The sequence below is a fragment of the Neolamprologus brichardi genome, chromosome 9, assembly GCF_056152115.1.
Source record: "Neolamprologus brichardi isolate AB-2024 chromosome 9, ASM5615211v1, whole genome shotgun sequence".
Classification (NCBI taxonomy): Eukaryota; Metazoa; Chordata; class Actinopteri; order Cichliformes; family Cichlidae; genus Neolamprologus; species Neolamprologus brichardi.
In genome coordinates, this window is record NC_142112.1 from 33,641,274 (window position 1) to 33,656,238 (window position 14,965).

General features: G+C 39.6%; 1 protein-coding gene across 1 annotated transcript; it reads left to right on the plus strand.

The window, feature by feature from the left end:
- The first annotated feature begins 471 nt into the window (after positions 1-471).
- LOC102778073 (neutral cholesterol ester hydrolase 1-like) lies at positions 472-11,124 on the plus strand. The gene is made up of 5 exons (XM_087846325.1): positions 472-655; positions 3,104-3,326; positions 3,904-3,973; positions 5,752-5,923; positions 6,706-11,124. Exons 1-5 carry the CDS (start codon positions 521-523, stop codon positions 7,324-7,326), a joined length of 1,221 nt encoding a protein of 406 aa, XP_087702451.1. The 5' UTR covers positions 472-520; the 3' UTR covers positions 7,327-11,124.
- Positions 11,125-14,965: the final 3,841 nt, after the last annotated feature.

Genomic DNA, 14,965 nt, shown 5'->3' on the forward strand with positions numbered 1-14,965 from the left:
GCGTATATGACTTTTATTTACACGTCACAATTTTTGTTAGTTCTTTAAATTTCCTACATATTTTACATAAATATTTATAATGTCATATTTGGATTTACTATTTTAATTTATATTCATACTTAATAAATTGACATTTCTATTTAACGTTTAGATTAAAATGTTTGCAAATATAGCTATAAATCTGATCAAAACTGACACGAAAAGAAAATATTTGAATTTAAATTTGTCAAAATGTCGCAGTTTTATTTCAGCATTTTATTTCGGTTTACCGTCAAACGGACTACATTTCCCAAATGCAACAATGTTACGAAATTCTTAAGCTACTTCCTTAGGAAGCATTTCAAAATAAGATGTATGTTTCCAGCGTAACGTCCTATCTTTGTGAAAAGATCCATGCTCTCTGCATAGAGCTTTAATTTTGAAGCCGGGGTCATTCCTCCCATTCTCGTCGATCTCTGGCGTAGGCAGCAACCTCTCCGGACCGTGTGGGAGGGTTAATCTCGTTTCAACCGTGGACGCGATGAGGCTCGGTTTGGCCGGAGCCGTGCTGCTGTCAGCGGCCGCCTACTACGTCTACCTGCCGCTACCGAGCGGAGTTAGCGAGCCGTGGAAACTGATGTTGCTGGACGCGCTTTTCCGGAGCTTCATGCAGGCGGTGAGAGCTGACTGATGACTGACAGGAGGGCAGAAAAGGGCAGGTTGATGTGAGGAAAGACAGGGCTGTCAGGATCACCACACCTGAAGCACGAAACCGTGCAGGTGAACGGGTGGTATGAGAATCAGGGTTTATTTTATAGCAGATCCGAGGTAGTGCAGAGACAAGGAAGTTACTGGTTAAAATGAAAGCCTGGTATGGCGAATGAGCCAAAATAAAAATGTCTGTAAAATCCAAATCTAAACAAGAATAAAAATATGGTTTTAGTCTCAGCCAGTATCTATTCTCACCTTCTAAAATCTCGCCTTTGACGAATGTCTACTATAATCTAATGATTAAAACGATCTAACTCTACACTGAAATTGATAACGTCAAGTCAAAATCACAACAACAACAACCACAAAAAACAAAACAAAATACAGAAATGGGAAGAGAAATAAAAGGTAACTAGAAAATATACAACTAACTTAAGTCTGTTCATAGGTTCAACAGGTTAATTGAGAGGATAAACCCAGAAGTTTTAGAAAGTCTTGGGGTTAATTTAAAGCTTACTTTCATCACTAAGCTGGCCTTTCTGTCTTCTTGTTTATGCATTCATTCATTGTTCTTTCATTAACTGGCTCCTACAGAATCCTTGTATATGACACTTAAAATAGATTTGCTCTCTCTGTCCTGATTGCAGTCTTAAATCTGAACGGGATCCAGAGAGAAAAACTCTTTTTTTGCAATTTATGTTCCCGGACTTTGGAAAATCCCAGCAGGTGGCTGGACTTGACTGCAGCCATTATTAAAACAAAATATTGATTTTTGTGCTGCATTTTTTTTCAAACTATCCTCGTTTTGCCTTTCATCCCTTTCACTCATATTTAAATACGCTCCTTATGTATTTGTTTAGTCATTACTAATTTAGTTTACTATTTGTTTACTATATTGGCCAGAATAATTATAATGAGCATTAGTGCAATAATGCACAGCAACAACTTCGGGGTTTGTTTTGCTTTTTGTTTTGCTCTTTACACAGAACAAGGAGTTTGTTGGTTTAATTTTTGATTAAACGGTGTGAAAATTGTGAAAATTCATATTTGTTATTATTATTATTATTATTATTATTATTGTTATTATTATTATTATTGTTATTTAATTATAAGTGGTTTGAAATCGGAAATTTTTGGAATTTGAGATTCCAACTAACCACAGCATTTTTTCAAGGCTGGTGACTCACTGACACGGAGCAATAACACCTCCTCAGGCTGGTTGTCGTCACCATTTCAACACATTGGCAAAGACTAAATCTGAAGACTTTCATCTCACCTCATCTGGGAAACTTTGTCCTACACTTGAGTAAACCAGAACTTTCACAGTAGAATCAGAACTAGGGTTGTTGATAAATCTGCATATTGGATTTGGCAGATTTTAACCTGATCCTGACAGTTTTTCCAGGGAAATTAATTATAAACTATATTATATATATTAGAGTTTTTCCCCCATACAGAAAATATTGGCACTGACCAAACAGGTTTTGGCTTTCCATCAATGGAAAATTGCAAATCTGCCCCAACCACCACCCAAAAAAGGTGGAAATAATGGTGTGGATATTGGAGAATTAAACTGAATGCACATGGGCGGGTAAATGGGGGGCTCTACTTTAACTGTAAAATCAGTAGCAGCCACAGTCCTTCAATCTGTATTCAGGGAATAACATAAAAAGGACCTTTAACTAGGCAGGCCACATCCCACAGAGCTGTAGCTCACCTGAAATGCTTCACATTTAATTAAACACCACACAGTTTACACGCCCACATCTTGAGTGACGAGTTTCCATGCGTGTTCCCCACATTGAACAGGTTTTCACGCCCTGCCTGTTTCTTACCTTCAGGTCTCGTCACTTTGAGCACAAAGAGACAAATGGGTCACTGCAACACCAAACCTGTGGCATTCCAGTTCAAACTGAACCAGTTCCCTTAGAAAACTGTGATATTATTACAAAAATGCATTATTAAATCTCTTTGCAACCGCACAAAAAGTCCAGATTAAAATTTTCTGGATGTGTAGCTTGAGGACAATCGTTGTGCCTGATGGTGGGAATGATTATCGGGTCACACTGTAAACTGATTTCAGGGAATAGGCGGATGGTGCCACACAAGCTTAACTAATGATCTGCTCTGCTTCAGAGCAGAGCTGTAGCTAAACCTAAAAAATCTTTTAAGACTGGTGAAAGTGTCAGATGAGGTCGTGTAGGCAAACCCCATCTAAAGCCAAAATCTTGGTTCTGTAACCAGCTTTGAGCATCAGTATTATGGGATTTATCATAGTTTCAACTGCAAACCTGCAATATTTCAATGTTTCAATGGAGACCAACAGAATCCACAGAAGAGAACTGCAAAAAGTACTTAAAAAAATTTCCTTAAGCACAAAATATAAAAGTTATTTCTTTTCTAAAATTTCCAGAGTGATTTAGCTCATGCGATGGGCGTGTGCCACCGCGTCCACGTGTTGAACCGGGTGGTGTCCTGGGTGGAGGTGATCGAGGCTCGCTCCAGCCCCGCCGTGAACGTCACGGACTCCGCGCTGGGAGGCGTGCCCACCCGGGTGTTTCATCCCATTGGAGGGGAGAAGCTGAAAAGAGGAGTTATTTATTTCCACGGTGGCGGCTGGGCCCTCTGCAGCGGACGTGAGTGCGGTGCATAAGAAGCTTTAGACAACCGTAAAGCTGCTGACGTGACGTGAGCTTGTTAAACACAGTCTTATATGAAGGGTGAACTTTTTTCTCACATTAGGAGCAAACACTTCTTTTCTTTTTGGGCTAAAGTTCATTTTTGTATGAAGATGCTGTCATCTTCATACCCGTGTCATCATCACTGAGCCTCATTTATTCGGCGTGTGGTGCTTTCATTGCCTAAAGACTTGCTGTATTGAGTTTCTGAGCATATTGTAGCTTCTACCTCCAGTATTTTACAGAAATAACTTACGTTTTTATTCGTTATGAGTCGAAACAAACGACTGAATCCATAAAGTCATAAAGTCACAGGTCAAATGATCTGAAAGTCATATTCCCAAAGACTTTACTACTACAGGAAGTTATACGAGCAGCCGTATGAGTCATCCTCTGCTGCCCAGGAATGCTGAGACTTCTAAATCTCTTGGTATCGAGTATAATGTAATACCAACTAAGCCTAAAATGAATTTGCAATATATTACTGTAGCCTTACTGTAACTTGAGCATCGGTCACTGTTTATGTGCTTCACAGGAATGCGCTCCTATGACCATCTTTGCCGGAAGATGGCGGAGGACCTGGATGCTGTCATTATGTCAGTTGAGTAAGTTTGGGGCGTCGATCACGTGACTCTAGAAGGAACAAACGTCACATTGAAGCTGCAGGTGGTGGATTTTTATGTAAAAGGTTTGAAGACAACAAGTTATGCTTTTCTCTTGTTTTTTAGCCAATCGTAGCAAAGACAGCTGATTGTTTCATTTTGATCTGAAAGTCAGTTATTGATGTTTTCAGACAGCATGTTTCAAACTCTTCCCAAAGGAGGAAAACTGGGTGAAAGTTTTCAAGAGTTTTGTTTTTTTTCATGTTTAGCATCACGGTCTGTTTGTGAAGCAGTCTGCAGCAGTCTGCCGCACAGACTCGGGTCTGTTCATTTATCATGGACGTGGTTTAGCTGAAGGCCATGTGATGAGGCTGAATGTGCTCAAAACATCAGTGAAACTTGTGATGAGATTACGGTCAGAGATGTACCAATTGTGCCATTCTAGGCTGATGTCAGTATTTGAAGGACCCATTTACTCACAGATATTTTTGTGTGTGTGTGTAAATTTACTTTTCTGTTATTTTAGTTTACCCTTTTGGTAAAAATCCCCCTGAAATTTCTGTCCTGTCTTGACATGAGAAAGATTACTCTTTCAATCAGTTTGCCCCCGCTGCTGACTCTCTCCTCTTAATGGAGAGTTTCTGGACTTGGATTCTTCCTTTTGTTTTTCTTCTTTATCCAAATCCATCTTCATATGCTCTCCTCTTCAGCACTGCCAGAAGGCTGCTTACTGCAGAGCCCCTGGCCTAGTCCAGCTCTGCCTTTAAACCCGTCTACATCCCTGCCACAGCCTTTAACCAGGCCCAGCTCAGCCTGTTTGACTCTGCAGTAAGCACCTACTGAAATCACTGTTCACCCCAGCTGCTAGCTCAGGAGTATCGTCACAGATGAAGGATTTAAAACTTTAATATTCTGTGAAATAATTCAATTCAATTCAATTTTATTTATATAGCGCCAAATCACAACAAAAGTCGCCTCAAGGCGCTTCATAGATACAGAGAAAAACCCAACAATCATATGAGCCCCTATGAGCAAGCACTTTGGCGACAGTGGGAAGGAAAAACTCCCTTTTAACAGGAAGAAACCTCCGGCAGAACCAGGCTCAGGGAGGGGCGGGGCCATCTGCTGCGACTGGTTGGGGTGAGAGAAGGAAGACAGGATAAAGACATGCTGTGGAAGAGAGACAGAGATTAATAACAGATATGATTCAATGCAGAGAGGTCTGTTAACACATAGTGAGTGAGAAAGGTGACTGGAAAGGAAAAACTCAATGCATCATGGGAATCCCCCGGCAGCCTACATCTATTGCAGCATAACTAAGGGAGGATTCAGGGTCACCTGGTCCAGCCCTAACTATATGCTTTAGCAAAAAGGAAAGTTTTAAGCCTAATCTTAAAAGTAGAGATAGTGTCTGTCTCCCGAATCCAAACTGGAAGCTGGTTCCACAGAAGAGGGGCCTGAAAACTGAAGGCTCTCCCTCCCATTCTACTTTTAAATACTCTAGGAAAAACAAGTAGGCCTGCAGAGCGAGAGCGAAGTGCTCTAATAGGGTGATATGGTACTACAAGGTCATTAAGATAAGATGGGGCCTGTTTATTTAAGAGCTTGTATGTGAGGAGCAGGATTTACAGAGAAAGTCAACATTTAATATTACAGATGTCCATTTTTACCTCCAGTTTTAGCTTTTTCTGTCTATTTTTCACTTAAACTGATTTTAATTATCGTCATTATAACACATGAGTATAATATTGCTGTCATGTTAAATTGTCCGTTTGCTGTAGCTACCGTCTTGCTCCAGAGGCCGTGTTCCCAGATCAGTACCATGATGCAATAGCGGCGTCGCGGGCCTTCCTGTCCACTGAGGTTTTAGAGCACTACAGCATCGATCCAGAGAGGGTGTGTGTGTCGGGAGACAGCGCTGGAGGAAACCTGGCTGCCGCTGTGGCGCAAAAGGTAGAAAAACAAATGCATACATAGAAGGAGAAGCAGTTTTGGGGTAGTGTGCTACTGTTTCTACTTTCTGTTTACTCAGAATACACATGTTTCTGTTTGTTTATCTCTTGAAATGATTACCTGGTGTTAGCGACCCTGTATGTAAAGTGCAGAAATGGGCACATCTTCGTGTTCTTCTATTTATGGCTGCTCCCTTGAGTGGGTGCCACAGTGGGTCGTCCGCCTCTATCACATCCAGATCTGTCCCACCAACCCTCTGCATGTCCTCCTTCACTCCTTGACATCATTACAGCCTGGTTTAACCAGCCTATCACAGCGGAGACAGTGGAAACTGTCAGAAGACACCAGCTGTGTTCAAACACTGGTCAGAAACGAACCTCATCAGTTTGAGTTATTACACAGGTGACACAAGGCAGCATGTGGACAGTTTTAATCAGGTTTGTCCTAAAGTGCCCTTCCCCTGCTAAAAGAAGAGCATTTACAGTGTGCAGGGTCGTGAAGAGCGCAAGCGAGTAAACTGCGACTGTAGAACAGCTTTATTTTAAACGTGCATGATCACATTATCTTAGAACGCATAGAAATCAATGTTAATGTTTCCTATTTCTGAAAGGAGAAAAAAACATTGGCCTATATTGTTGTCAAATGTTGATATTGGTGTCAGTCAAAAAAAGAAAATTGGTCGGGCTTTAAATATCAAGCAAAAAGCTGCCACCGAATATTTTATGTAAGGACTGAAATCTGGTGTTTCTGAGCTAAAATCTAAAGCTTGCGTGTGTCCACAGCTCAGCTCAGATGACACCCTGAAGGTGAAGTTCAAGGTCCAGGCGCTGATCTACCCCGTGCTGCAGGCGCTCGACTTCCACACCCCATCCTACCAGCAGAACCAGGCCGTGCCCATCCTCTACAGGCCCGTCATGGCTCGCTTCTGGCTGCAGTACCTGGGCGGCGACACCTCCCTGGAGCCTCTCCTGCTCGCCAACAACCACAGCTCTCTGGACGAGTCGGGCATCAGCGCCGAGACTCGCTCGAAGCTGAACTGGACCGCTTTGCTGCCGACTGAGCGCAGGAAGCACTACCGGCCGGTGCTTAAAGAAACCGGGTCACCTGGCGTGGTGGGCGAGGTGCCGGGGCTCACGGACGTGAGGGCGTCGCCGCTGCTGGCGGAGCAGGGCGTTCTGGGCAGGACGCCTAAGGCGTACGTGATGACTTGTGAGTTTGACGTGCTCAGGGATGACGGCTTAATGTACGCCAGACGTTTGCAGGACGCTGGCGTCACGGTGACCAGTGACCACTATGAGGACGGCTTTCACGGCTGCATGGTGTTTGCGTATCTGCCGATGATGTCGAGCGTGGGATGGAGGAGCATGAACAACTACATCCGCTGGCTGGACCAAAACCTGTAGGAAAAAAATCATAGTTTCCACTTTGTATGAAAGATGAACTGGGGCAGAAATCTGGGATGACTAGAGAAAAAACATGATCATAGCTGTTAAAACATCCCAGCTTGAGCCAAGAAGGTCAAAGGTTGGATCCACTGTGTCGATGCGGAGGCGTCTGTTTAGCACATTAAAGTTTAAAACCACTGGACCTATAAATCTACAATCAAACACGCCACCGCACATCCTCAGTGTGTCCTGACACCAAAACGTCTCCAAGCAACTGTGACCAAAGAAAGTTTTTATATAGAAATATCTATATAATCAATGGCAAACTTATAAAGACAGGTTTTATACTTATTACCTTTATTTATTAGTTTTAAAATGGAAACAAGTAGAAAACTACAAATATAATCATATAAGAACAATAATAGTTGCTGAAAACCCCTAAAGCTTAAAACATTGTGCCATAGCAGCATAAAACAGTCTTGTGATTCGCTGGCAGGTGATTCATTAAAACAAATGGCTAACGCTGCAGCAGTTTTGGCCCACAGTATAATTACTGCTGTCAGTTAGTGGGTCAGTGCAACAACAGGAAAACTAAGAGCGGCTCTTGTTTTACTCAGCAGTAAATCAAATGATCATAATTCGCCATCATCACTGCCAGATGCACAGCTACACGGCGGTATTTTTGCTCCACAGCTCTGCCCGTAAAAGTCAAAAGTCAAACCTGGTTTAAATTGGGCTGATCTAACCCTTCAAGGTCGCCTCCTCAGGCAGCGATTAGTCAGATTGCTCCCCAGGAGTCCAATTCTGACCATTTGGACTTTTCTGGATCTACTCCACTGTGTAAAAATGGGGACCCTAGAACTTGAATGGTGGTGAGTAGAGTGGCTGATGATTAAAAACCACCAAACCATGTGGCTACTAAAAACCGCTTTTAAATGCTTTGAGTCAGCACAGTTGTAACCCTCAGATACCTCAGGAGATTATCGTAGAGTTTGCATGACTACAGTCTGCCACGGGGGAGAGATTCATGGTGTATAACCCCGTGAGTGTCGTAAAAAATGACAAGCTTGCTCCTGTGTGTGGTTTCAACTTCCACTAAAACCGTTTAATTTCTGAGTCGTAACTTAAAACCTTGTCGTACGCCACTTTGTAGCTGACGGTCGGTGATTAGGGGATATTTCAGGCTTAATTTATCCCTCTAATGTCAGCTGCAGTCAGCTGTAACATTAGTAGCCACTCAATCAAACTAAAGACACATTTAAATCTAGACCTGCTAATGTGCAAACTTGTGAATTTCACTGACATTTTCTCATGTCTGGTCACCGCATCCCTGCTAGTTCACATCTTAATATCTGATCTCAGTGATACGCCTCGCTAAGAAGTACAAATCGGTTAAATGTGACTCAAAGGGTTGATATTTATCAAAGTCAGGTATGCTTTTTGATTTTTATTAGCAAAGTTCCTCTGAAAACTATTTTTTCTGTGTTTATCAGGGAATATAAAATATACATATTAACACTCAGAATTGAGAAAACACTGGATACTAAATATTGAATTATTATTATTTTTTTAAACACAGCTGAGGTGGTGAAAAAACGTTTTTTTTAGTTTAAGAAGAAGTGCAAGAAGAAACGACACAGCCACAGTTTAACCGTGCTGAAGGATCTGTGGCTTGTTTCCAACATTTCCTGCCATCAGTTGCATTTTCTCTGGGTCGTTTTAACCCTCAGAGGCCTAAATGTTCCAGCTGCCCTGCTCCCAATCAAAAGCCTGTAATTTACAGGATAAACAAACAGGACTTCTGTGACAAGAAATGAAACAGTTCTTCTTTAACGTTGGACCGTTTAGTGCGTTTTTTTTTTTACTTGATTGCTGTGAGTTAGGCTTTTTTAAAAGCGAAAAATCACACGTTCTGATGGCTGATAACTTAAACCTCGCAAGTTTGATAACAAAGTGACGTCATTTGCTGCAAATTGGGGGGTTTTTTTGCAGCAGGAAGTTTGACTTTTGGGTGACATTCAGGACTGAAATGACTGAAAACATTCGATTTCATTTTCAGCATTTTCAACATTCATTTTCAGCATAATTATGAAGAGAAATGACAACAGGCCCAGCTGGCCTGTAGTATGGCTCGAAATTCCTCAGATATGATGTTTTATGATGTAACGAGACACTGAAGACACACACACACAAAGCCAGACAGTCGGGCTTAGTGTGTGTGTGTGTTGTAAAAGTATGTCAGAGTTCACAGCTGTGTATACTCACTGGGTTGTGCAATAATGTATGTCTCAAACTGTCTCTCAATCTCTGTGACTTCACTCTCAGATGACCACTGGACCACGGGGCCAATGCAATGATGAACGCTGTGAATGATTATTTTTTAAACAAGAGTAAAATTGCTCTATCGCCACGAGAGAATCGGTCCCAAGCGGAATATCACGTTTCCCGCTCGCCCGGTGCTGCTGGCTCAAAACAAATATAATGAACTGACGGCGGTGAATGACTCGCTGTTGGCGTTCAGCCAGACTGGAGCGGGAACGCCGAGCTGAGGGTGGTCGAATTATTCCACAAAAATGTAATTTTCTTTCTCTCCTTTAAAGGAAATGATTCCAGACGTCTTATTTCTAACATGTGGCTTTTATTCACGTACATGTATAATGGTATAACTCATCTATAAATTAGACACGCGAGCTTGCGGTAAAGTAAGTCTGAGTGCTGTCGTTTTAATTCTGTATGTGAAATTATGCGTTTAATGGGTTCACATTGTATAAATAAAGTTTTAATACGAGGCGGGTTATGCAACAGGTTGTTTCAGGCGAGCCGATATGGAAAACCGGGCCCAGATGTGCTCCTGCAGTGCTGGTAAATCTCGTAAAGGAGCTGTTTTATTGGCTGCTGTCACAACTGTGCAGGGAGGATGAAGAGGTTTCCTTTTATGTTATCTAGGTTTTTATTTCCATTCTGCGCTGTATGTTTGTTGTAATCTGGGTTTGAATTTTCTGTGCGTGCACGTGTCAGTGCGGGAGACCCGTGACACTCCTGGATACGTTTTTAAGCTGTGATTACAAGAACAAAGGAACTGCAGGCGGTGCTCAGCAGCACCGGGTAGAAGAGCAACATAATGGTTTGTTATCTACATCTGCTGTTATTCAAAAAAGCCAAGATCCAGATCCATAAATCATTTATAACTTTACCGGTGTTGATATGACTGCAGCTGAAATGAGGTTCAGCTTTTGGTAACACTGTGCTTTAATTAACCGTCCTGCTGAGCATGTAAAAGCAGCATAGAAATGATATCAGACACAGTGAGGTACTACTGTCAGAGTGCTTTTTAAACTGTTTTTTTTGGCATATCCCTCTTCAAGTCACAACCCATATGTTTTTTTGACCATTAAAGGTACTGTACTGGGCAAAAGTCTCAAGCCATTTCTTTGTAGTTTGCTCAGAAAAAAAGTGGAAAAATGTGCAGTGATTTATTGAAAAATGTGGCGCAAACATATGTTGCAGTACATCAGGCAAAAACCGAGTTTATACAATTCGATATCTTGGTGTGACCGCCTTTATTCTTCAACACTTGAACTTTCTGAGCAGCCTGACCGCCTCCGCACACGCTGACGATGATTCCAATCAAAATGTAAAATTTGGATTCCCTCCATTAGATCTGTTGCCCTGATTTTCAGTCCAGTTCTTGTGTAATTTGACTTACCACAGCCTTTTCTCCTGTTTCCCCTCCTTAAGAATGGCTTCTTGACAGCCACCCTTCCACTGAGACCATTTCTGATGAAGCTTGTGTGATTGAAGGGCCAGATGCCGATCTCAGGTCCTGTGTCTGGTTTTTCCTTCTCCTTAAGGACACGACTTCCACACACTGTTCATCTGCTGTAGATAATTTATTAAGCCTGCTTTAAGTGCTTCTTTTGTTCTGTCACTAAGTTTTCAGCTAATAGCTCTCTGGGATGTAAAATTGCATTTCTTTTGCCTGCCAAACTGTTTTATCTGTGACATTTTTGTAGACTAGGCTGAAAAATTTGGAACAACTCCTGTGCTTTTGTGACCATAAAGATACAGTTCAAAATTAATTCTTTGCCAAGTTATCTGCTGTGTGCAGACACCACTGATTCATCCCTTGAGTTGGGTATCTTTGTTTTGCTTAAGTGATAAGGAGCAGAACAAACAGTTCAAGTACAGGCACTGGACTGAAGGTGTGGGAAAAAGCAGTCAGTGTCCAGAGAAAAAATTTGAAAGACTACCAGAAAGTGTGGAGAACTACAACTCAAGACCACTTTAAAAATTTCAAGAATGTCTGACACCTTGGAAGGAAATATAAAGAAACAAGGGGAAGCTTGACACATTTGCACAGCACTTCAGTCATAGAATTCTTTTATTTTAAATCTCCTGCAACATTCACCTAAACTATTATCAGAATGTGAAACAATAACTGCTGTGACTTTGTCAAAAAAAATCTATCGATCTGAAGAAATGTCAAGTCACGCTGAACTTGGGCTGCAGTTTACTTTTGTGTAATACCAGTTTTTACCACAAGATGGAGCAGTGAGTCAGTGTAACCTTTTTTTAACCAAGTAATTAAAAACATGTTCTTATTTACCATGGCAGGAAAAGAAGAAACATCAAGACCAAAAACTTGACACTTCAGAAAACATGCCACGCACCTGTTGGTTAAATACTGCCACCTGGTGGTCACAGTAACAGTTAAAAGTTCTGTAGACGGTGTTGGCAAAAACACAAACGCAACACTTCAATTCCTCGGTGCTGGTGCCGCTCCTGCCTTTCTCCGATCCTGCTTTTCATTACCATCGACTGGTTGAGGCGTCAAACAACATGCGACCGTCCACGATGCGTCCAACGGAGGATGTTTGCACAAATGGAAGATCTTAACGGCACAGATGATCTGGCAGTAAAAACAATATACTCGTCTCCAAGTGAAGATTGACAGACTCTTCGACTCGCTAAGAAAACAGAAGAATGAAGTGATGTTAATTTTCTTTTTCAAACTGCTTTATTTTCATTACTAAACTTACAACAAAATAAGACAAGCAGAAAAATGCAAAACTAAACAATTTGTCTAAGACCATCATCATTATCCTATTCTAATTCTCATCATCATCATTTCAACAGCAAGTCATCATCACATTGTCTTTATTATTATACATACAGGTAATTATATAACGAAGTCATAATATATGCAGTTATAGTATATAATTTATATAATCGTAAACTACAGTTTATAGATCTATAAGGATAATAATAATAAGGAAAAAAGAACAAACGGTCCAGTCAAAGGTCAGATTTCCTCAGTTTTAAAGTCACTATTACTTTGCTGTTACTTATTATTACTCACAGTTGCACAGCTCTGAGTCACCTCTAGACCTGATCGGAGGGGCCAGCACAGCGCCCACATACACCAAAAACAAAAACAGACCCCACACGGCTTCATGGAGGGAGCCTGTTACTGAGTAGTCACCAGTGTTGGGAATGACACCGAGGAAGGCTTTGGACCTGCAGCTTTAACTATGGGGTACAAATACACAGACACAACACAAACGCATGCAGTAAGAGAGGGGGGTGGGCAACGAACTGCTCCCAAGGTGTGAAATGATGATGAAGTATGATTAAAAAAACAACTACCCAACAGTTTTTTTTTTTAATAAACAACAAAAATTTTTTTTAAAATATATAAAAAAATATTAGAAATAAACATACTGGATAAGTTAATGTTATAATATTCTTATGTTTTTATTTTCTTATTATAAACAAATTAATTAACATTTGTTATATGTTAATTAATATTTATCAATATTACTAAATAATGTTAAGTATAAATATAATTATATATTAATATGTATTTTATATAATGTCATTACCTGTATTATTTATAATTAGATTTTATCATTATATGAATAGTTATTAGTTAGTTATTCTAGTCTAGTTAGTTATACTAGTTAGTTATTCTAGTATACAACAACTTAAGTACTCTTACACATAATATAAATGCAATATATACATATATATTTATTGATCTCACATGATGTTAGAAGATAGATGCTTTAGATACTCTTACTGTGTGAAACCTTGGAACTTTCTACAATTAAATTTATCATAAAGGTAACACGAGTGATAAAACAGGAACGACAGCTGTAGCTCACAATAGACGTTTTTTTACATAAGCACAATAATAACATGGACTGAACCACCTCTTACAACCACTGGCACTTATCAATATATCTCACTGATCTCAACTGCAGTTCTGTAAATTCTATATAGACAAGCATACAATACAATAATTATAGTTTTAAAACTGTTTACAACTGTTTATTAATACTCACAGTTGTATATCTACAATCTGTATAGTTTTTATATTTTTAACCACATATATAACATGGTCATACCCTGTACGTAGCTTGTACACTCACTACAGCTATAGCCTGTACATACTTATAGTTATAGTATATTCATAATATACCTTCATATACATTATAATCGATCCATATTCTGTAATCTATCTATCTATCTATCTATCTATCTATCTATCTATATATGTTATTGTTAAAGCACTTTCTGTATGGATGCAAACAGCATTTCTTTGCCTCGTACTTGTGACATGTGCAGTGACAATAAAGTTGAATTCTAAATTCTGAATTCTATTTGGGGTCAGTTTTTGTGAAATAAATAAAGATATTCTATAATCTTGTCATATATACATATTATGTTACGTTGTTATATTTATATGATGTTTTATGTTTGAACCTACAATGGTTTCTGGCTTTGTGTAACAAAAGAATGAAAGAGTATACTTAAAAGCAGAATACAAAAAGATCCAGCTCAGTATTTATTGGGGCTGCCAACTCTGAACAAATTTCATATAAAAACAAATATAAACTACCAAATTATTGTAAATTATTGTTCTTGCCAATTATTTACTATCTACCATACTGTATTAGTATTATTTGTCTCAGACTGCTTTTTGTGTTGTTGTTTTGTTCTGTTTTTTTTTTTTTGTTGTTGGGTTTTTTCTTTGTATAAAAAAAAAATCCAAATAAAGAGATATTTAAAAAAAGAAAAAGAAAAAAAGAACCTACAATGGAGCAATTCAATTCAATTCAATTCAATTTTATTTATATAGCGCCAAATCACAACAAAAGTCGCCTCAAGGTGCTTTATATTGTACAGTAGCTCGCACAAGAATAGGCTCAGAGGATGGGCTCATTCTTTTAAATAAGGTAGAGAGGAGTTTGAAAGTATGGATGATTCTTTACAAATAATTTGACTTTTCACACGTAAAAAAATATTATAATTTTTTAATAACTTTAAAAAAAAAATCTGTTTTTATCTTTTCAGTGCATTTTAATCCCGAGTGTAAAAAAGGAAACTGTACAGATAAATTATAAATTAATGTAAGTATATAAATAAATGTATCTATTTAGATTTAAAACAACTGACATGTTTGTAATAACTAACATACACACACACATATTTTTTGACATCTTGCATCTCCAAGAGAAAAAAAAGTGCGTTTGGTTGTTTTGAAACTCATTTTCAAAGTCAACAGATTTCAGGGCTCTAAATTTGTCGCGGTCTGGTTGGCAGACTGTGGGGATGTGAGGAAAAGGAGGACCCAGGAGCAGAGCTCTGTGTGCTT

What these genes read in the sequence shown, in the direction of transcription:
- LOC102778073 (XM_087846325.1), top strand. Translation starts at nt 521, where the DNA reads ATGAGGCTCGGTTTGGCCGGAGCCGTGCTGCTGTCAGCGGCCGCCTAC. An exon ending in TCCGGAGCTTCATGCAGGCG is followed by an intron (nt 656 to 3,103) that starts GTGAGAGCTGAC and finishes TAAAATTTCCAG; the next exon opens with AGTGATTTAGCTCATGCGAT. An exon ending in CTGCCGCTGTGGCGCAAAAG is followed by an intron (nt 5,924 to 6,705) that starts GTAGAAAAACAA and finishes GTGTGTCCACAG; the next exon opens with CTCAGCTCAGATGACACCCT.